Source organism: Schistocerca piceifrons, chromosome 3 (genome assembly GCF_021461385.2).
Source record: "Schistocerca piceifrons isolate TAMUIC-IGC-003096 chromosome 3, iqSchPice1.1, whole genome shotgun sequence".
In the NCBI taxonomy this organism is placed as follows: Eukaryota; Metazoa; Arthropoda; class Insecta; order Orthoptera; family Acrididae; genus Schistocerca; species Schistocerca piceifrons.
Window position 1 is genome coordinate 914,872,679 of NC_060140.1, and position 21,736 is coordinate 914,894,414.

Here is a 21,736-nt window from a genome sequence, read left to right on the forward strand (position 1 = left end):
AGTTGGCATTACAGTGAACTCGGAAAAATCAGAATTTGGTCGTTCTCAGGCGAAATTTCTCGGTCACATTATTTCGACTGAAGGTATTCTTCCTGATCCAGAGAAACTAGATGCTATTCAGTTCGCATTGACATTCTTTTTAAACGAAAATCGGTCGACAACTCCGTTTGGTTAGTTTGTATTCCTGATGAATGGGTCAATAAATTGATTTGGCATACGCATTTCAGTTATGCACACTTTGGTCCCCGAAAATGCTTTCACAAATTACGAGAAAATTGTTACTTCAGTAATATGGAAAAAACGTATTCGATCTGTTCTTGCCAAATGTAAATTATGTCAAATGGCCAAGCCTCCAACGATTTCTCACAGAGCACCGTTGTTTCCCGTCATTCCAGCGAAATTAAAGGAGATGGCTGCAGTCGATTTGTTTGGTCCAGTGGTTCGTTCTACTAATGGTTTTGCGTACATTTTCGTAGCAGTGGAACTGACGTCAAAATATGTGTGTTTTACACCTTTACGCAAAGCAACAGCTCGTTCAGTATCTAACGCTTTCATCAAACATTTTCTTAAAGAAGTTGGTCATGTTGATAAGGTTATATCAGATAATGGATCACAGTTTCGTTCTAAAATTTGGCTTCGTACTCTACACCGTCGTAAAATTAAACCAATTTTCATCTCACTTTTTCACCCTCAATCTAACGCTTCAGAGAGATGGATGAAGGAAATCAATAAATTGTGCCGTCTTTATTGTCATCAGAATCACAGAACTTGGGATCAGTATCTTCATATTTTTCAAAACATTCTGAATGAACTTCCTAATGACTCAACTTCTTTACCGCCTCTATTGATATTAAAAAACAAAGCACCGACAAATCGCATATCTGAAATCGTTCCTTTTCCGCCTTCACGGAAACTGCGGCATTCTGAAGTTGTCAACCTGGCTCTACGAAATATTGCGTCTGCGGCTGCTAGAAGAGAGAAATCAGCTAAACGTCCTGGTCGTTTAAAAAACTTTTTCAGTTGGTCAAAAGGTATTAATTAAGTCCCATCGTTTGTCTCATAAAGGAAAGGGCTTGTGTCGCAAATTTTTTCTGCTTTATAACGGTCCATATAGGGTTCGCAAAATTATTCATGATAACACTGTTGAAGTAGAAACTCTTAAATCACGACGCTCTAAGGGAATACATCATATATCTAACGTAAAAATTTTTGTGGAATGACATACTTTGGAGAACTAACAGCTACATGTAAACATGCGGAGAGTACAAGGATACCGCGCTGTGTTTTGGCGGCGGCACATACTCAAAGCAACAGTCAAGTCTGCGCGCCGCACAAGGCAGTCGTTGACCGCAAACAATAGCTTCCTACGTCACGCGCCCACAGCTGATCGAGCGCTCAGTGCGAATGCACTGACAGCCGTAAACAAACACACAGTCTAATTTCACCGATTAAATTCAGTATAAAGCTATATTGACTTGATGAATTCTGTTATTAATATTCAGTATTTTTCAGGATACGGTTGTATAAAGTATTTAAGACCTTCAGGTAAATTCTGTGCGTGTCCGACGTTAAGAGGACTTGCTATCGAGAAATTTTCAGGAAGAATGTAATTTCGAAGAAGAAACTAATTAACTAAAAAAGGGTAACTATTAATTGAGTTCATTTTCAGGTAACATATTTCCACTTAGGTATGTACTTAGACGTAATTTGCTGCTCGCGATTACGTGATTCATACTTTGCGCTAATTTCATGTTCTATGAATTTACGTGTGAAGCGACGCGCTTGCGTACGTTAACTGAATTTGACAATGATTATTAATGAACTGGGTTGTGACTTGTATATATTATGCATCGCTTGGCTGCTATGCTTTTTCACTGACTGATTTTGACAATTATTGATTAATGAACTGGGTTGTGACTTGTATATATTATGCATCGCTTGGCTGCTATGCTTTTTCACTGATGTCATTTTTTTTTTAATTATGTGCCTGCTGTGCTTATTTATTTGAATTATAATTGTAACCTGATTTATTGTGCTGATGTGTTTAGGTATGTAAGTTATACTTTGTGATTTATCTGCTTGCGCCTTCATGTTTATTTATTAGGATGACATATGAACATTTATTTGCTTATGCTGATATGATGCTAATGACTTGTTTATTACGTAAGATATATGTTTGCTGCTTTTTGCATGGATTACATATTTACACATTTCTGTTTTGTTGCCATAACTGCTCTTTAATTTGGTATATAGAAATGCTGATATACTGTGTATGAACATAGAGTTTAGGTCACATTACTGTATTAATTATAGATTGTTCGCTTGGCAGAGCCTCGTTGTAGGAATTGTGCTGCATCCACTTGTTGACATTCTGTTCTTTACTGGTCTATTTACTCGCTATTGCTTGTTTTGCTTACGCTCAGTGCCTTATATTTTTAAGATAAGAAAATTCACTGCTATAATTCGACGAACGACATTAGTACAAGAAAGTCATTGAAGTCACATGAGCTGAGGTTTTATGGAAGCTGTATAAATTTATGCAAATAGGAAGGAGGCTAACGACATGACAGACCGAAACTAGGTTTAGACCATTAACAATTATTAGACTGCATTTTTCGTAAGCAATTGAAATAGGAAGTGACACTTGACACAAAAAATACTCCACATGTTTGCTTCTGCTATGATTCTTGAAGTGGTGTACACACTGTGAAATATTATGATCATTCACACTCCGTAATCGTACTTAATTACTGAGAGTTATTCGAACTAAGTCTGTTAGAGGTCAGGTATGCATTTCTTTTATTTAATGATGGACAAGGAACCAAAATGTATCTTATAATTTATAATGAGTAGAAAATTTGGGTCAGATGGATTACACAGAGGTTGTGTGTTGACAATGTGTCTTCGGATTGTATGAGATGATGAGGTTTGCATTAGGATTTTATCTGTACTTGTTCAAGGAGACTGACTAGAGGAAAGAGTTGTTATGGAAGTGAAATGATATTGGTGCTGAGGTTTATATGTAGCGACGTATTATTGAGGTATTGAGAGTATATTAAGTTGTTGATTATTGGAGTTTTTGTGGACAAGAGGTAAGGTAAATGATATTGATGATAAGACGTATTGAAGAGGTATTATTGAGGTATTATTGAGATTGTGTGAAGCTGATGATTATTGGAGTTTTGGTGTATAAGAGGTAAAGTAAGTGAGGAGCATATTTTTTTTTTTTTGTTGGTCTTATGGAACAAGGAGGATGAAGATAGCAGACTAGAACACTAAAATAGAAGGAAGATTGTCTATACACACTTTGTTAAATCAATAAGCAGTATATACTTTTTTTTGGAGAGAGGAAGTAATTGCATATCTTGGCTCACTGACAGTTGTTCAACAACAGTACATTTTGATCTGGCTTGGCAAACATTGGTCTTGACATGATGACTATGACGTTGACTAACTATTATTGACTGTTATACATTGCTGCCAGTACTACTTGATACACATGATGAACATTATATTTTGACAGAATTGCATTTACACAATTAACACTATTCAGTTACACAGTAGTACTTAATGTGGATGAAAGATGAATGAGTGTGTTTTGTGTGTTTTCCTTTCCTAATCCTAACCACCTATCTCAAAATATTATTTTATTTGTTGGTAGTGGCTTGCACTGACACCCATAAATATTATAGGTTTACTGGTATTTGTGTATTGTAATAGTTAATAGGACAATTATCTGATATCATTTGTGTGTTTGTTATGATTTGTATGTTACTGTAAATGCATCTGTATGTGCATTCAAACTATTGTTCATGCCTGAACTGTCTGATTAGTGAAGATAAATATTCTGAGCTGTTACCTGCACTTTTCAATATGATGTGTGACACTAGGACATGTTTAATTTGTGCTCATAAACTCTGATGAACTGTGTGATCAGTGCTAGTGAATTTTATGGAACTGCTTCTGCTAAGAAATGTGACTTTTTGGTGTCTGCACCTACTCAACATTGCTGGGTGCAACTGATGAACTGTTTTTACTGAAATGATGTCACTTGTTGCTGTCTGCACCTGCACTCAACATTGCTGGGTGCAACTGATGAGCTGTTTCTACTGAAATGATGTCACTTGTTGGTGTCTGCACCTGCTAAACTTTACTGGGTGCAACTGATGGACTGCTTCTACTGAAATGATGTCACTTGCCGGTGTCTGCACCTACTCAACATTGCTGGGTGCAACTGATGGACTGCTTCTACTGAAATGATATCACTTGTTGGTGTCTGCACCTACTCAACATTGCTGGGTGCCTCTGATGGACTGCTTCTACTGAACTAATGTGACTTGTTGCTGTGTGTACCTCTTGAACTTTACTGAGTGCCACTGTTAGAACTGTTTCTACTGAAATGATGTTACTTTTTGCTGTCTGCACCTACTCAACATTGCTGGGTGCCACAGATGGACTGTTTTCACTGAAATGGTATCACTTGTTGGTGTCTGCACCTGCTCTCAACATTGCTGGGTGCAAGTGGTGAACTGCTTTTACTGAAATGAAGTCACTTGTTGGCGTCTGCACCTGCTTAACATTGCTGGGTGCATCTGATGGATTGCTTCTACTGAACTAATGTGACTTGTTGCTGGGTGTACCTGCTAAACTTTACTGGGTGCAACTGATGGACTGCTTTTACTGAAAAGATGTTACCTGTTGGTGTTCTTTTTTGTATAAACTAATCATTGAAAGCATTTTATGTGAACATTTGTATAAACTGATTTTTTGTATATTGTGTAAACTATTATGTAAAGTCACATATATGAAAAGAAGTTGTATTGCTTACTGTATTTCATATATTAGGTTAGTAAAAGGTCAGTGCAAAGCCAAAATTTTTAACTAATTATGTGATATTTAGGTATTAATATTATCTTTTATTTTTGTCTGTATTTTTCTGGACGAATTTGGTGGTATTTTCACCACCAATGCTGGCAAAAATACCATCAAATTCTGGCCTGTGGAGGAGGGGCATATGAAAGGTGGCTACACTGTGCCACTGCGCCAGAGAGTGCGCCAAAGAGTACTATTAAGCCGCCTCCACAGTGCGTGTTAGAGCTCGTAGCAGTCAGTGCTTGTTATGAGATTGTAGAAGTCAGTGGTTGTTGAGAGTTCGTAGAGGACAGTGTGTGTTAAGAGCTGGTGGTTGTCGTGAAGTTGGAGTAAGATATTGTAGTAAAGAGTGTTGTTCCATGTCTTATGCAGTTATTTGATGGGAGAGATAGCAGATGTTATTGTAATGAGTGCATTTCGTCAATATATATGAAGGTAAAATTTATAATGTTCCTTTATTAGTTGTGTATCTGAAATAATGTGTCACTACAGGTTCAGTCAACAAAGCATCTGGCTTGTGTTCTTGGATTAGAGTGTAATTGTGATTTTTTTGCGTAATTGTAGTTTTTCTAAATTTCTTTGTCACGTCAGTATAGTTGGTATTTAAAAATTCTTGTCTTGTTGGAAAAGAACCGTGCCAGATGTGGACGTTGAGTCACACTCCCACATACAGAACAGTTACTCTTGTGCTTGGATTTTGTAGGTTTTATAGTTGCTGGGGACTTAATTAATTAACTGTGTTTACGAAAATTTTCTTTCATTGTTTGTTGCAGTCAGATAGCGTAATAATTCTAGTCAGGGCCAACCGATTACGAGACACTGCGTAATCGGACAGACAGTTACTAAAAAAGAAAAAACTAAAAAACATTTTCAATTAATAATTTATTTAATTAAGCCCCCATGCACCGTATGCAGAACGAGACGGTTCGTCGTGACATTTGAAGTTCATACATATTCTCAACTAGCTGCTCGTGAATAACTTAAATTTTTAATGTCATTTTGTGTTAAATAACAAGTACGGTATGTTACGTTGAAGAGGAAATCATGAATACTACGAACTTACTACGTGCTATACCTATCTGACGTAATAATGAGAATGGTAACATTTCAGGTATGTCATTTATTGCAATAAATGTGATCTTGCAAGCCTTAAGGACAGTTTTATCTGTGATAAGGTGTTCCCTGATATTTGTAGTATTGTGGTATTACTTTATATCTTGAGTTCTTGCGATACAGAGCAGAGTTTTCTAGTGGTGACTTGTTGGGACCAATTTCAATAGTCAAACGACTGTACCAAGGAGCGATTAGAGGACCTGCTAGACAGCCGCGTTATGCGGGTTGCATGCGTATCAGGCGAAATGCAATTCAGCTCGTTAGGATACTTTTGAGCACGCCTGTAGCTCGTCAGAATACCCTGTGTTTTGCATTTGAGAGATCTTCCAGGAATGTGCAACCGAGTTCTCTACAAATCCATGACTGGATAGTAGATATTATTGGCATCACATCCGATCAGGTCCACACAGCGTATTATGACATAGTGGAATACTGTTTCTTTGTGAAGTGTTTAGACCAGATACAACAGGAGAAAATTTTGGTGAATACTGGTGGGAAAGCAGAGTTCCGACATCGTGATCAGTCGGTGGGTACAGTTTCAATAACTAAGGCTGACATTGAGTATAAACAAGTGCAAGTGTTCAATTTGCCACCTGAGGTTGAGAATTGTTTCCTTAGAGATGTCCTGACAAAATACGGTGACATCCGACAAATTAGAAACGAAAAATGGTCGAGCCGTCACAAACTCCAACGTTATAGTGGGGTTCGCTCAGTTGACATGGCCGTTAAAGTCAATATCCCATCCTATATAACGGTTTGTGGTTATAAGGCTCATGTCATTTACGAGGGACAAATAGGCACTTGTTTTATCTGTAACACGAGTGGCCATTTACGAGAGGATTGCCCACGGCGCGTTGTCGTACTTCGAAACAATCTGCAACAACGACAGAGATTAACATTGGCTGATGTCCTAACTCAAAATCAGACGCCTTCTGTGACTTACTCCCAACCGAGTGCATCTGTGTCAGAGGACAACGATCTCGGTAACGGCACCTTCCCACCCTTGCCTCAAAAACCCGTGGCCAGTCACCCCTTAGCCACCGGTGTTGCATTATCTGTCGGTAACAAACGACGACGTACTATAAGTGACGGTAGTGGTTCCGGCGAACAGGTAGTAAAAAATCAAACCGATGACGAGGAGCCACGGGCCTCCACACAGGACACGCATGTGTCGGATGGCTCAGTTACGACCCGCCAAATTCCCATTCAACCGCCCGACGCAGAAACTGTCAATACGAGTGCAGCCGAGTGTTTACAGCAATCCGTTCCGATCCCGCTTGCCGACTCGCCGCAGGTGGCCAACACACAAGAGGCGGCAGTCAGTCAACTGCAACTCGTACGCACGGCGGATGAAGCACGCGGTGTAGAGCATAACATAAACAGCCGCCACCTTGAAACTGCTTCCAAACAACACGAGGACGTGGACAGCTGTATACAAACAGCCAGTGCGGCTCCAAACAAACACAGTGAGCCTATTGAAGCCGCGTCTTCGGACTTGCCGTCACCCGTTCCGAAGCAAGGACTTTCACATACTGCTTACAGCCATGACTCGCCGACTCCGCCGTCTTCTATGACACTTCGGACGACTTTGCGACGGCAAAATAAAGTTAAACCAAAGGACTCCGTGGCTGGAAGTAACTCAAAAAGTAAAGTCTGCGCAAAAACCGGTACAAAACCTGCGGATGTAGGTTCGAAGTACGACGGTGAGATGGACTGGGCTTCCTACACTTCCCAGCACCCACAAGTCTCGGACGATCATGAGTCAAGCTTATAAGTTTTTGTCCCTGAACATTAATAGAGTTAGGACAGATTTAAAATTAGCAATGCTACGGCAGTTTATCTATGAGTCCGAAGCTGATATAGTTCTGTTACAGGAAGTGTCTATCTTAAGTATCAGGATTTGCAACAATCGTAAACACCGCGGCGGACGGGCGTACAGGTACGGCCATTCTATCACGAGACGGAATCCCAGTGAGCAATATAGAAATGTTGGACTTCGGTAGAGGCATAGCGTGCCAAATTTTTGACGTCACCTTCGTCAATATCTATGCTCCATCTGGAACGACCTCAAAATCAGAAAGAGCTGACTTTCTTAAACAAGACATCATATACTTGTTACGCCGCAACCCAACCCAGTTGATAATTTGTGGTGATTTCAACTGTGTGATCCACAGGAAAGACCAATCGACCAACTTTAATTACTGTAGGAAACTACATGACCTGGTGCGTCACCTGCAGCTGAAGGATGCGTGGGAACTAAAATTTCCTACCCTGGTAAAGTACACGTACCTGACCACCACCGCATGTAGCCATCTAGACCGTTTGTACATCTCTGAGAACATTTGCCAACATATTCTGGACGCCGATGTCATTCCGGCTAGTTTCTCCGACCACTGCTCCCTCTGTGTCACGATAAATCTGGCCAAATAGCACACTAAATGGGATAGGATTCCGTGGAGCCTAAATGTTTCTGTTCTCGCCGATGCCTTGCTACAAGATGTCATCTCCACGACATGGGCGGATTGTCTCAAGCAATGCTGCAGATATCCGAGCAAGATAGCCTGGTGGAATGCTGTGGTCAAACGGAAAATGCGATTATCCTTAATAAACTACAGTTGGCAACGGGCGCAAGATGTCAAACGCACGATTGATTTTTACCAGACAGTTCTGCGAGAGGTGTATGCGACGACGACACCAACCAACACACAGCTGACGACTATCAAACAAATAAAGGCGAAGCTTATAGGCATAAAGCGAATGCAGCTTGAAGGACAAGATCATATCTAAAGCAAAATCGCTTCAAGAGGACGACGAACTTGCATCGCTGTATCACCTCATAAAACATCGTGCCCATCGCAAGCGAGCTTTTGTCGGGGAGCTGGACACAGATGATGGAATCCGTTTGACCCGACAGAGTGATATTCTTACTGCAGTTTACCGGTACTTCACGGATCTGTACTCGCAATGCGATACATATGGTGATGACGGCGGCGATATCGTGCGTGCTCTGCCCACCGTAGTCACGCCTGCGGACAACTCGGCGGTCGTACACGATTTTGCTCCAGACGAAGTCTTTGAACTGATTTCTGGCTCGCCATCGAATAAATCCCCTGGCCCTGATGGTTTGCCACAGAAATTTTATGTGCGCTTCTGGCCCATAATCGGACACGCATTTACAGATGTACTCAATGAAGTGATGCGTGGGAGTGACGTGCCGGCCGAAATGAAGGAAGACCGAATTGTATTTATACCAAAAAGCAAACACCGAAAAACCTTAGATGACTTCTGACCTATTACTTTACTCAATTTTGATTACAAAACCTTCACCAGAGCACTCAACCGCAGATTGTCTCCGTTAATGAAGCAAGTGATTCACAAACATCGATCATGCATCCCCGGTCGCACTATTATGACGCCCCTATCGTAATATAGAGATGTAATAGCCATAGCGTCAGTCATTAACATGAATCTCGCATTGCTGTTTATCGACTTTTGCAAGGCTTTTGATCGCGTCCGCCACGAGTACCTCCTACAGCTACTGCAGCGGTGTGGTTTTGAACAACGGGTTATAAATGTCGTGCAACATTTCGTCGCGGGCATTACAACCAGAATCAGCGTAAATGGACAGCTTACTCAACCATCGAGGTCCAAAGAGGAGTGCCGCAGGGGAGCCCTCTCTCCATGATGTTATTTGTTTTATCTCTCGAGCCACTCTTACGCTCTTTTGATGGCAAACTTGCAGGCCTTTCGATCGCCGGGACGTCCTTCGTGGTTCGTGCTTACGCCGACGACGTCGGAGTGTTATTGCGCAACGACGGAGACGTATCAACCCTCAAGACCGCGGTAGACGAGTACTGTCGTGTTTCCGGTGCTAAACTCAACGCCGGTAAATGCACCATTGCCAACATTCGAGGATTCGACGCAGTTATTAAACCTTGGGCGAAGCGTGTCGAAGCCCACACCACTCTGGGGATGATTATCGACAAACGCCCGCTAAAAATGAATGCAAAAAATTGGAAACAGGTCACCAATAAAATGCAAGGTGCCATCTACGAAAACAATTGGCGGTCCGTTAACATTCTCCAAACACGTGATGAAACTCTCTAATAGATTTATCTGGCAAGGGCATCTGTTCAAAGTGAAATACACCACGGTGACGTCTTCCAGACAGGCCGGCGGACTCAACATGCCTGACATTAACCGAAAGTGTACTGTGTTATATATTAAACGAATCACCCATTTGTTGGACAAGGAACCTCTCAGCGTAACCAGTTGGCTCTTCCGAACCTTACAACCCACCGAAATGCACCCACCCATTGATGTAGGTAAAATACATTACAAAATACGACATGTCAAGCAGTTTTTTCTTGAAATAAGCTGTATTTATGCACATTATTTCACGCAGGGTTTACCGACGACGCACCTGTTATTAGAAAGATGGACATCTCCAATAGTCCGGAATCCCATTGAACTTAAATACCCGAGTGTTCATTGGAAGGCAGTTTGGGACAACATAAGTTTAACTGTCCACACTGCTGAAGTGGCGTCCACATGGTATAAAGTGGTTAACGATGTTATACCCACTAATGAAAGGTTGCCTATAATCGGCTTATGTGACAGTGATAAATGCGTCCGCTGTGGTCTGGTCGACACCTTACGCCATCGCTGCACTTGGGGCGGTCATCTCATTAACTGGAAATGGGTGCAGCAGAGGCTGGGCCTGATTACCCGCAGCAGCCCAGCCAGCCACTGCACCGACATCCTGCTCTGGCCGGACGCGAAACATTTTCCCGCTACCGAGAACAACACCGTGATGTGGATGTTAGGACAGTTTGTGACATATATCATCATCCACAATAGTGAAGATAATCTCATTAGTTTCGAGGCTTACATGAGAACGGCACGCTGGAAGATGAAACGTTACCCAAATTTCAGGAAGATGTTTGCTATTAGACATAATTTTTGGAAAACAAGGAGTAGGGTAATTCTCGATGCCGGTAAGGACACAAATCACATGCAAGACTATCTAGCGAACAAAATACACAACGAATAAGGGGTTATACCTGTTCCTACGACTACTCCCGACTTCTCAATGATGTCATTAACTTCATTATCACGTTTTCATTAATTTATGTTCCTGTGCATCTCTTGTTATCCGTTTGTATGGTCCAAATGACTTTGAGTTTGGACAGTTATGAATCAAATGACAGAACTCTCATTCTAGTTAAGACAGTCAATTATATATATGTTTGCGTTTTGGTTCTATGTCTCTGTCTGGACTGAAGAGGCTATTGTCAGTTTACTATTTTTGTTCTATTTTGTAAGCTTACAAATGGCACTATATTAAAATTTGTCTTCAGTCTATTGTAGGATACAATTCGTGGGTCTTGGGTTCTATTCCTCTTGCGGCACTTTTCTTTCTTCTATTGCTTGCAAAATTGCAGCGCATCGTTACAGAAAAATCGTGAAATTAATTCCCGGGATGATTGTATAAAAATTCATTCTATAATTCATCGTCAATTATTGTCACCAATATTCCGAGACATGATTCAATATGCCTGGTTTGCCTGAAAATTATCAGAAACTCAAAACATTTTCATAAATGTTAATGGGGCATGTTTTTGTACAGATTTATTGCAAACGCCCTGTGATTGAAAAATATCCGCCTTTATATGTTGCGCAAGATGTCGCAAAAATGATAGCTTTGTTTGTTTTTTCGATAATTACCAAAGCGGTTCATGTTTTAATTACTGTATGTATAAAAACTAAATGTTTTCCAATCGACTTTGTTATTCTGATTAAAAACCCAATGTTTCCCCTCATATAATTTACAATTAAAAATGGAAAACCCACCGCCATGAATTGTGTTGTTGGACAAAAAGAAAATAATTTTTATTCAATAATGTGACTAATTCGTTAAAGATAATGTAGGTTTGTAAAACTCTCTGAATTATTGGTGGAATAACAAAAGAAAATGAAAGAGATAAATAAAAAAAGTGCCAGAGGAGGAATCGAACCCGAGACCTCTGGCGTAAGGGTTCGAGCGCTAACCATGTTTTTTTTTTTATCAAAACATTTATTAAGAAAACAAAGTTACACATTCCAAATACATACTAAGTTATACATACATGAAATTATTTAAACAAAACGGTTTGATCATTTCAATTACGCTAACGTTAACGAAAGACAACGGAAGATTGTGTTACTGACTAAATTACCGGAAAGAATTAAGCTAAACATCAAGAAAAATATTTTTTAAAGACATTCAAACTTCAACCATGTAGGCCAGACTGCGGGTCGGCAACAGACTAACATTTTATACTCATAGGCACCTAAGAAACTTTGGATCGATTTTTCCCGGGATTTTCCGGATAGTGCGTCCTAATATTTTAACCACTTGAGGTGTTAGGGGTCCTCTTTCATAGCACACAAAATTTCGGTCAAATCTCCGACCCCACGGTCGTGCCGTCTCCTTGTGAGACACATCTCCCACTTAACCGCCTCCAAGGGAGGATCGGTATACGGCGCTACACCTCAAGCGCAGCCAGAGGCATCAAGATAGACGACTGTGCTTGTACTGTGGAACTGCCTAAACAGCACAGTTTACTGCAAATGTTTACTCACAAAATTTGTGTAGTCACGTACACTGTAATTTTTTACGCAGCGTGCTAAATAGCCACAGGTTATAACCTCAAGAGTAACGGAAGCTTGTAGGAATGTTGCGAGCGCCCCTGGCGGGTTGTGACGGGGGGACGGCGGCGTGTTGGTGACGGGGCGGCCGTTCGCACAGTGGAAGGCCATGGGCAGCCCCTGTCGCACCTTTCACGGCGCCCGCGTCGTATATAAGGACGTGGCCGCCGGTGTCACGGTACAGTTCATAGCAACAGCCCTGCCATGAAGGTCCTGCTGGTGAGTATCCAAAGTTTCACAGGAAGGGTTGCATAGCCACTAGCGCGTTCCGTTCCGGAATGGTCAATGCTTCACGACCAGTGACTAAGAGCGAGTAAGATCCTGTAGCCAAAAAAATAACTCTAGTACGTACATTCACGAATTTATACAGGGTGTTACAAAAAGGTACGGCCAAACTTTCAGGAAACATTCCTCACACACAAATAAAGAAAAGATGTTATGTGGACATGTGCCCGGAAACGATTAGTTTCGTCAGTATGTACTGTACTTCCTCGATTCACCGCCAGTTGGCCCAATTGAAGGAAGGTAATGTTGACTTCGGTGCTTGTGTTGACATGCGACTCATTGCTCTACGCTACTAGCACCAAGCACATCAGTACGTAGCATCAGCAGGTTAGTGTTCATCACGAACGTGGTTTTGCAGTCAGTGCAATGTTTACAAATGCGGAGTTGGCAAATGCCCATTTGATGTATGGATTAGCACGGGGCAATAGTCGTGGCGCGGTACGTTTGTATCGAGACATATTTCCGGAACGAAGGTGTCCCGACAGGAAGACGTTCGAAGCAATTGATCGGCGCCTTAGGGAGCACGGAACATTTCAACCTATGACTCGCGACTGTGGAAGACCAAGAACGACGAGGACACCTGCAATGGACGAGGCAATTCTTCGTGCAGTTGACGATAACCCTAATGTCAGAGAAGTTGCTGCTGTACACACGTCACTGTATGGAGAGTGCTATGGGAGAACTAGTTGTTTCCGTACCATTTACAGCGTGTGAAGGCACTATCAGCCGCTGATTGGCCTCCACTGGTACACTTCTGCTAATGGTTCATCCAACATTGTGTCAATCCTCAGTGCAAATGTTCTCTTTACGGATGAGGCTTCATTCCAATGTGATTAAATTGTAAATATTCACATTCAACATGTGTGGGCTGACGAGAATCCGCACGCAATTGTGCAGTCACGTCATCAACGCAGATTTTCTGTGAACTTTTGGGCATGCATTGTTGGTGATGTCTTGATTGAGCCCCATGTTCTTCCACCCACGCTCAGTGGAACACGTTATCATGATTTCATACGGGATACTCTACCTGTGCTGCTAGAACATGTGCCTTTACAAGTACGACACAACATGCATGATTTAGCTTCTGCGCATTTCAGTGGAAGTGTTCGTACGCTTCTCAACAACAGATTCGGTGACCGATGGATTGGTAGAGGCGGACCAATTCCATGGCCTCCACGCTCTCCTGACCTCAACCCTCTTGACTTTCATTTATGGGGGCATTTGAAAGCTCTTGTCTACGAAACCCCGGTATCAAATGTAGAGACTCTTCGTGCTCGTATTGTGGACGGCTGTGATACAATACGCCATTTCCAGGGCTGCATCAGCGCATCAGGGATTCCAGGCGACGGACGGTGGATGCATGTATCCTCGCTAACGGAGGACATTTTGAACATTTCCTGTAACAAAGTGTTTGAAGTCACGCTGGTACGTTCTGTTGCCGTATGTTTCCATTACATGATTAATGTGATTTGAAGAGAAGTAATAAAATGAGCTCTAACATGGAAAGTACGTGTTTCCGGACACATGTCCACATAACATATTTTCTTTCTTTGTGTGTGAGGAATGTTTCCTGAAAATTTGGCCGTACCTTTTTGTAACACCCTGTATAAGGTCTGATAGTAATATATTTATCAGCAGTGAATCCGAATACAGCACAGATCGAACACAAAATTCCCTGGCTCAGTTTTTCTGAAAATCTCAGCGCGTAGTGGCATTCAGTAGTTAAATCGTTCTGGAATGACAATCTAGCAACATATAACTTCCAATCTTCGTACATCGATAGTTGAAATGGAGGACAGTGGGACGTCAGCTGGTATAAATTTATATTAAAAATGAAGAAAATTCCTCCAGCTGTATTTGAGATGTCGATTTTATTTTGGCAACTACTTTCAACGTTGAACAAAGTCATCTTCAGGCCTATACACTTGTTGACGTCAACTGCGTGCGGCTGATAGTAGAAGGCAGTGGGGAGATACGGGTGTGCTCCGTGTGGAAGGTGGTTAGTCACGCAGTTGATGTCAACGAGTGTGTGGGCTTGAAGATGACGTTTTTACAACGTTGAAACTAGTTGCCAAAATAAAATCGACACCTTAAATACAGCTGGAGGAATTTGCTTCATTTTTGATATAAATATAACTTCCAAGGCGCAACTGCAATGACTCTGTCCCATGGAAGTAACCTGTGTTTCCGAATTACCTCAGAGAGAATTCGAGGTTTAGTTTCGTATCCTTACGTGACATATTGCTTTTCACGAAATCTTCCAAAACGTTGCTTACTTCAGGTGCATATCTGTAATTCTAGAAGCACCTTCTACACTTGTCATTTGCCGACCAGTGAGAGAACTGCATGGCTTTCATCACGGGCTGAGTTCTCACAGATTTTTTTCAGCGATTTGGCCACATACCTAAGTCGTACTTCACCAAATGGATTATCGACACTGTCGGACGGGAATGGTTTTGAGGCTATCCTTATAAAGTTTTTGTCCCTTTGTAAAAAATAAGTTGAGTAAGAATTCCCAAAATATTCTACATCAACCATCATCTCTTGGTAAAGCGTGTCCTGCTGTCTTGTAGCTTCGATACCTTCGTGCCCGACAGACATGTGTACGGTGTTACCCTGTAATGGAATTTGTGCTGGTTACTACACTCCGGACATAATCACTAGATCACAAGATTTCACTGATTTAGTACCACATATATGCAAAATCTTTTTCTCTGCTACCATGCAAAACATTGCAAGTAAGGGATATCCAACATAGCTCAAACTTTGATCCAAAAGAAACAACAGTTTCTAAGTTACTCTTTATAGAAAGTTGAAGAAGACGTGGGCAACACGTCAACTTCACAACCATAGTGAGAGTTTGAGTACAACGGAAACCGTCATTGCCGAAGAGAAAATATCTGTTTGTTCCCAGAATGAGATTTTCACTCTGCAGCAGAGTGTGCGCTGTTTGTTGCTAATGGTACAAAGGCATAATCTGTAAGGTGTTTGTCGTCAGCCGCTTGTAGAAATATGGAACATGTTCTATGCTTACGTATTACGAAGTTCTTGGGAAACGATAGTTTCCTCTATAAAATTAAATATCGATTCCGCATAAAGAGATCCTGCGAAACTCTCCTCACTCTACATCTACATCTACATCTACATGGATACTCTGTAAATCACATTTAAGTGCCTGGCCGAGGGTTCATGGAACCACCTTGACAATTCTCTATTATTCCAATCTCGTATAGCGCGCGGAAAGAATGAACACCTATATCTTTCCGTACGAGCTCTGGTTTCCATTATTTTATCGTGGTTATCGTTCCTCCCTATGTAGGTCGGTGTCAACAAAATATTGTCGCATTCGGAGGAGAAAGTTGGTGACTCGAATTTCGTGAGAAGATTCCGTCGCAACGAAAAACGCCTTTCTTTTAATGATGTCCAGCTCAAATTCTGTATCATTTCTGTGACACTCTCTCCCATGTTTCGCGATAATACAAACGTGCTGCCATTTTCTATGTACTTCGTCAGTCCTATGTGGTAAGGATCCCAAACCACGCAGCAGCATTCGAAAAGAGGACGGACAAGTGTAGTCTAGGCAGTCTCCTTAGTAGGTCTGTTACATTTTCTAAATGTCCTGTCAATAAAACGCAGTCTTTGGTTAGCCTTCCCCACAACATTTTCTATGTGTTCCTTCCAATTTAAGTTGTTCGTGATTGTAATACCTAGGTATTTAGTTGAATTTACGGCTTTTAGATTATACTGATCTATCGTGTAACGGAAGTTTATCGAGTTCTGTTCGTCAGATCAGTGCGCCATAGACGTCACTGAAGCGTTGAATACCGTATAGGTTGATTTCAGAAAGGCGTTTGAGACAGTTCCATATTGCCGTGAAGGGAACACAATACAAGCTTACCGAGTATCGCGACAAACTGGATACTGGATTCTGAACCTCCTTGCGGATTCAGCTAAATACTACGTTCGTAACAGAAAAACGTCGACACTTCTAAAAGTAATTTCAAGAGGACCCCAATATAAGTGTGATAAGACGGTTATTGTTTTACGAATCTAGTGGTTACCGTCGGAAGCTGCATAACGTTGTTCCCAGATGATGCAACTATCTAAGAGGGTAGCAACGCCAGAAGACTGCAGCGTATTGCAGGAAGACGTGTAGAGGATTGGTGATTGGGTTACAGACTGGCAGTAGACACTGAACGTAAATAAATGGGACATATTCGACATAAATATGCAAAGAAATCGGTCACTGTTCTATTACACTGTTGACGATAAAATACTGGAAACAGGAACTACTGTGATACACCTACGAGTAACCATCCAGAGCGACCTGAAGTGAAGTGACTACATAGAAGCTACTGTAGGAAAGTCACGTTCCAGGCTTAGATCTTTGAAAGACTCTTAAAGAGGTAAAATTTATCCACGAAAGAAATGGCTTACGAAATTCTCTCTCGGTCGATTGGGATCCACGAAAGATAGGGTCCCCGCAACGAACTTGTGAGCTGACACTTGTCACGAATGCTCTTCTCCGTGCAGGACACACGGGAAACGAATATGTCAGTCAACAGGTACCCACTAAAGTTGCACATCGAAGAATTATTAAATTCGTCTGAAACACTTACTTGTTCCCTGCCAGAGACGGCTGCTAGAACTCATAAGACCTGCGGTGTCGCGAGCTGTGATGTACGTGCCACGTTCTTTCTCTTCGGCGTCGGACCGATTCTTGAGTACTGCTCATCAGTCTAGGACGCTTAAAATGTAGAACCTATAGAAGAGATAGAAACGATGCATCCAGTAGGCGCATTTCGTCGTGGGTTCGAATAGTCGGCGAGAGAGCGTTACGAAAATGTTCAAAGAACTCTAGTTTCAAATATTACAAGAGATACTTATTGTTTCCCTGATGTTTCCTATTAAAATTCCTAGTACGTCCCGGGAGGAGTTAGGCAACAAACTACTTCCTTCCATATACGTCCTGTGAAATGAACGTAAGAAGAAAATTGGAGACGATAGAGTCAATATGATGTTTACCAACAATTGTTCTTCCCACAAGCAGTTCGCGAAAAGGAGAAGGAAGGAGGGGAAAGGTAGTAGTTCCAAAGGTATCCTCCGCCACACAATGTAACCTGGCTGGTGTAGTATAGATGTAGACGTCAGTTTATGGAACATTACTCCAAAGGTATGAGTGTGTAAATATTGGTTGTCTGCACTGCTTAGTATTGGACATCTGGTATTGTCCAACACAATTTCTAATAAAGACCAATAGCGCAGTTGCGCAGTATTTTGACAGTTATTTTAGTTTGAATACACTTTTAGCTTGTTTAGGTCCGGAGAAAGCGTATATATGAAGAAAATACAATGACAGTTCTATGTTTTTATTCCGATTTTAAAATTTATTTTATTTTTAGACATGGCCGGTTATGCACAAACGGAATTTTCAGTTGGCCGTCACTAGAGGATGCAAGCGTACACCAATAAGTTAGTGTTAGAATGTGAAGCGCTAAAAATCTGAAAATACAGAGTGAAACGCCGTATGGCAGGAGGCTTTTTAATAATGCAGCGCAGAAACAGTGTCACGTTTGAGAATGCACGTAAATTAATTGCCAAAAAGCATTTTATACACATCATGTAGATACAAAGTGGCGGAGAGATACCTATCTGTAATTATGTTTGATCCAAAAATAGCATCATCCATATTCACATCTCTTTGTGGTCTAGATGCCTCGAGATGACTGGGTGTTTGTGTTGTCCTCTTTTCATCATCATTCATGTGGCGAGATTGGGCTGAGCAAAGGTTGGGAATTTGTATGGGCGCTGATAACCCGGCAGTTGAGCGCCCCAGAAAACAAAACATCATGATCACAACATCTAGAGCATAGAGTTTTGCAACAAATAGCCACGCCGCTCCATAACTATATAACATAATGCTAACTAATTGGTAAGTCAGTTCGCCGTCCGCGGTGGTCTCGCGGTTCTAGGCGCGCAGTCCGGAACCGTGCGACTGCTACGGTCGCAGGTTCGAATCCTGCCTCGGGCATGGATGTGTGTGATGTCCTTAGGTTAGTTAGGTTTAAGTAGTTCTAAGTTCTAGGGGACTTATGACCACAGCAGTTGAGTCCCATAGTGCTCAGAGCCATTTGGTAAGTCCGTTCGAGAGAGAAGACAGTGGACTAAAGAAATTGAAGGTAGATTTCAAATGAACTGCGTTTTGCTTTAATGACTTTTTTTCTAAGCAATATACATTTATTAACCTAATACAGCTAATTACAGTTTTCTGTCTAACCGTTAGTAGTTACCACTTGGAAAAGAAATTGAAGGTAGATTTCAAATGAACTGCGTTTTGCTTTAATGACTTTTTTTCTAAGCAATATACATTTATTAACCTAATAAAGCTAATTACAGTTTTCTGTCTAACCGTTAGTAGTTACCACTTGGAAACGGACGTGGAGTGTTCAACAGTGAGCTTATAGAGTTTGAACCGCTTCACGCAGCTGGAATGCTGAAATATCTTTATAAAATATTTGTATATAGCATAGGCCAATTACACACCACCGGTGTCTACTACAATAGATGTGTCTCATAGACCATTTTACTTTATTAGTATTATAACATGAATGTTTCCACTGCTGCATGTAAAATAGCTGGGATGAGTAGCATTCTATGACGCAGTCCCACCGTATATGGTACTGAAATTGAAGATCAACAAAGGTAACAAAGAACATCACTAAAGAAAGAATCATTTGAAAGTTATCAGAGAGAATCAATGTGTTGGACTCATATTCAAGGAGTCTTCAGCAAATGAAGTTCATCTGTCAATATTTTGTAATCTTCAATTATGAGGAGGTGCGTTTCGTTGTAAGACAACTGCGAGGAAACAATGTAAATTACATCTGCAAGATATGATGGTCGTGTTCAGTAATAGTACAGTGATAACATGTGTAAGTCAGTGTTTTTCTTTTGCTACTTCAATTTCTTTATAACACCAATGCTGATCAACTCACCAGGTAGACCCTCTTGAATAACTCTACTAGTGAAACTACCTGGCAGATTAAAACTGTGTGCCGGGCCGAGACTCGAACTCGGGACCTTTGCCTTTCGCGGGCAAGTGCTCTACCAACTGAGATACCGAAGCACGACTCACGCCCCGTCCTCACAGCTTTACTTCTGCCAGTACCTCGTCTCCTTTCTTTCAGGAGTGCTAGTTCTGCAAGGCTCACAGGAGAGCTTCTGTAAAGTTTGGAAGGTAGGAGACGAGGTACTGCAGAAGTAAAGCTGTGAGGACGGTGCGCGAGTCGTGCTTGGGTAACTCAGTTGGTAGAGCACTTGCCCGCGAAAGGCAAAGGTCCCGAGTTCGAGTCTCGGCCCGACATACAGTTTTAATCTGCCAGGAAGTTTTATATCAGCGCCCACTCCGCTGCAGAGTGAAAATCTCATTCTGGAAACTCTACTAGTGTCTGAGAGTCAGCAGCGGTAGAAGAAGAGGAAAAGAAGAAGAAGATAATGAGGAAGGAAAGTAATTAGAATATCAAAAATTATAGAAGAAGAATATACAATTATTCCCTATCAATGTAACCATAACGAATTTTGTGATCTGCTCATCATATTTTTAGTACATGGGGCACAATTGCAGCGCGTTATTGGTTCGGCACACTATGTGCTTTAACATGTCAGTTAGTTTAGAAAGTATGACCTGAAGATGGTTCTCAACAACTGAAACTGGTTGTCTAAGTTCTTCTTTTTGTAATAAGGCCAGGTAAATTTGTAGGGCACTATTACGCACCACACATCTCCTTAACTGATAAGTACATAATGTCAAAAAACACTGAAAGAGCAAGGACCAAGTCAAAACGAATGAAGCACACTGGACTGTCTTCAGGTCCTGCTAGTCGCCGTCGTCGCTGTGGCCGTGGCCAGGCCCGGCTACCTGGGCGCCGCCCACGGCGTGATCGCCGCCGCCCCCGCCTTGGTGGCCGCGCCCCACGCCGTCGTCGCCGCCCCCGCAGTCCACCCGGGCTACGCCGCCTACGGCCCCGCCCACATCGCCGTCGGCCCCGGCGGCTACGTGCAGGACACCCACGACGTGGCCGCCGCCCGCGCCGCCCACCTGACCGCCGTCGCCCAGACGCAGGCGCGCGACGCCCACATCAACGGCGCCGCCGCCCACGCCGCTGCCGCCGCCCACGCTGCCGCCGCCGCCCACGCCGCCCCCGCCGTCCTCGCCCACGCAGCGCCCGCCGTCGTCGCCGCTCCAGTGCTGGCCGGCGCCCACGGGCTGCTGGGAGCGCATGGACTCGGCCTGGCTCACGGCTACCACGGTTAGACGCGTCCCAGCAGCTGCCGTGTCATCGATTTCATCCCCATAATGACGAAGAACGTGTGCACGTCAAACAAAATCACCCCCTTGTTGATCATTATACATCGTTGTAAATTGTAAATAAATATATATTTTTGCATTTTACGTTGACTTGTCTGATTCTACATCTCACTATGCAACCTAAGCTTTTTGTTTCTTTTCTAGTATTTAACCCATCATAAAGATTCCTCTATTATCCTAATTTGAGGACCCTATTTTTTTAACTTTCTAGCTGAGGGCAACAGAGGGCAGTCACGAGCAGCATCTGTCTGTGAAATCCGTGAACTTTATTATTCTGCTTGTTATCGCATTTTACCTGCTTGTCTATCGTATTTTGCAAGACGGAGCTGGGGACTAGCGTAGCAAGTGCTCAGTGATTTGGAAATCCCTCTAAAACCTGACTGGCTGGTGTACCAGACATACGTGAGA

The 21,736-nt window shown here is 42.2% G+C and overlaps 1 protein-coding gene across 1 annotated transcript; it reads left to right on the forward strand.

Annotated features, from left to right (window-relative positions):
• The first annotated feature begins 12,872 nt into the window (after nt 1-12,872).
• On the forward strand, nt 12,873-21,412 carry LOC124789794 (larval cuticle protein F1-like). Its single transcript, XM_047257270.1, has 2 exons — nt 12,873-12,894; nt 20,831-21,412. The coding sequence occupies exons 1-2, from the start codon at nt 12,880-12,882 to the stop codon at nt 21,272-21,274; spliced, it is 459 nt and encodes a 152-aa protein (XP_047113226.1). The 5' UTR covers nt 12,873-12,879; the 3' UTR covers nt 21,275-21,412.
• The last annotated feature ends 324 nt before the right edge of the window (nt 21,413-21,736 follow it).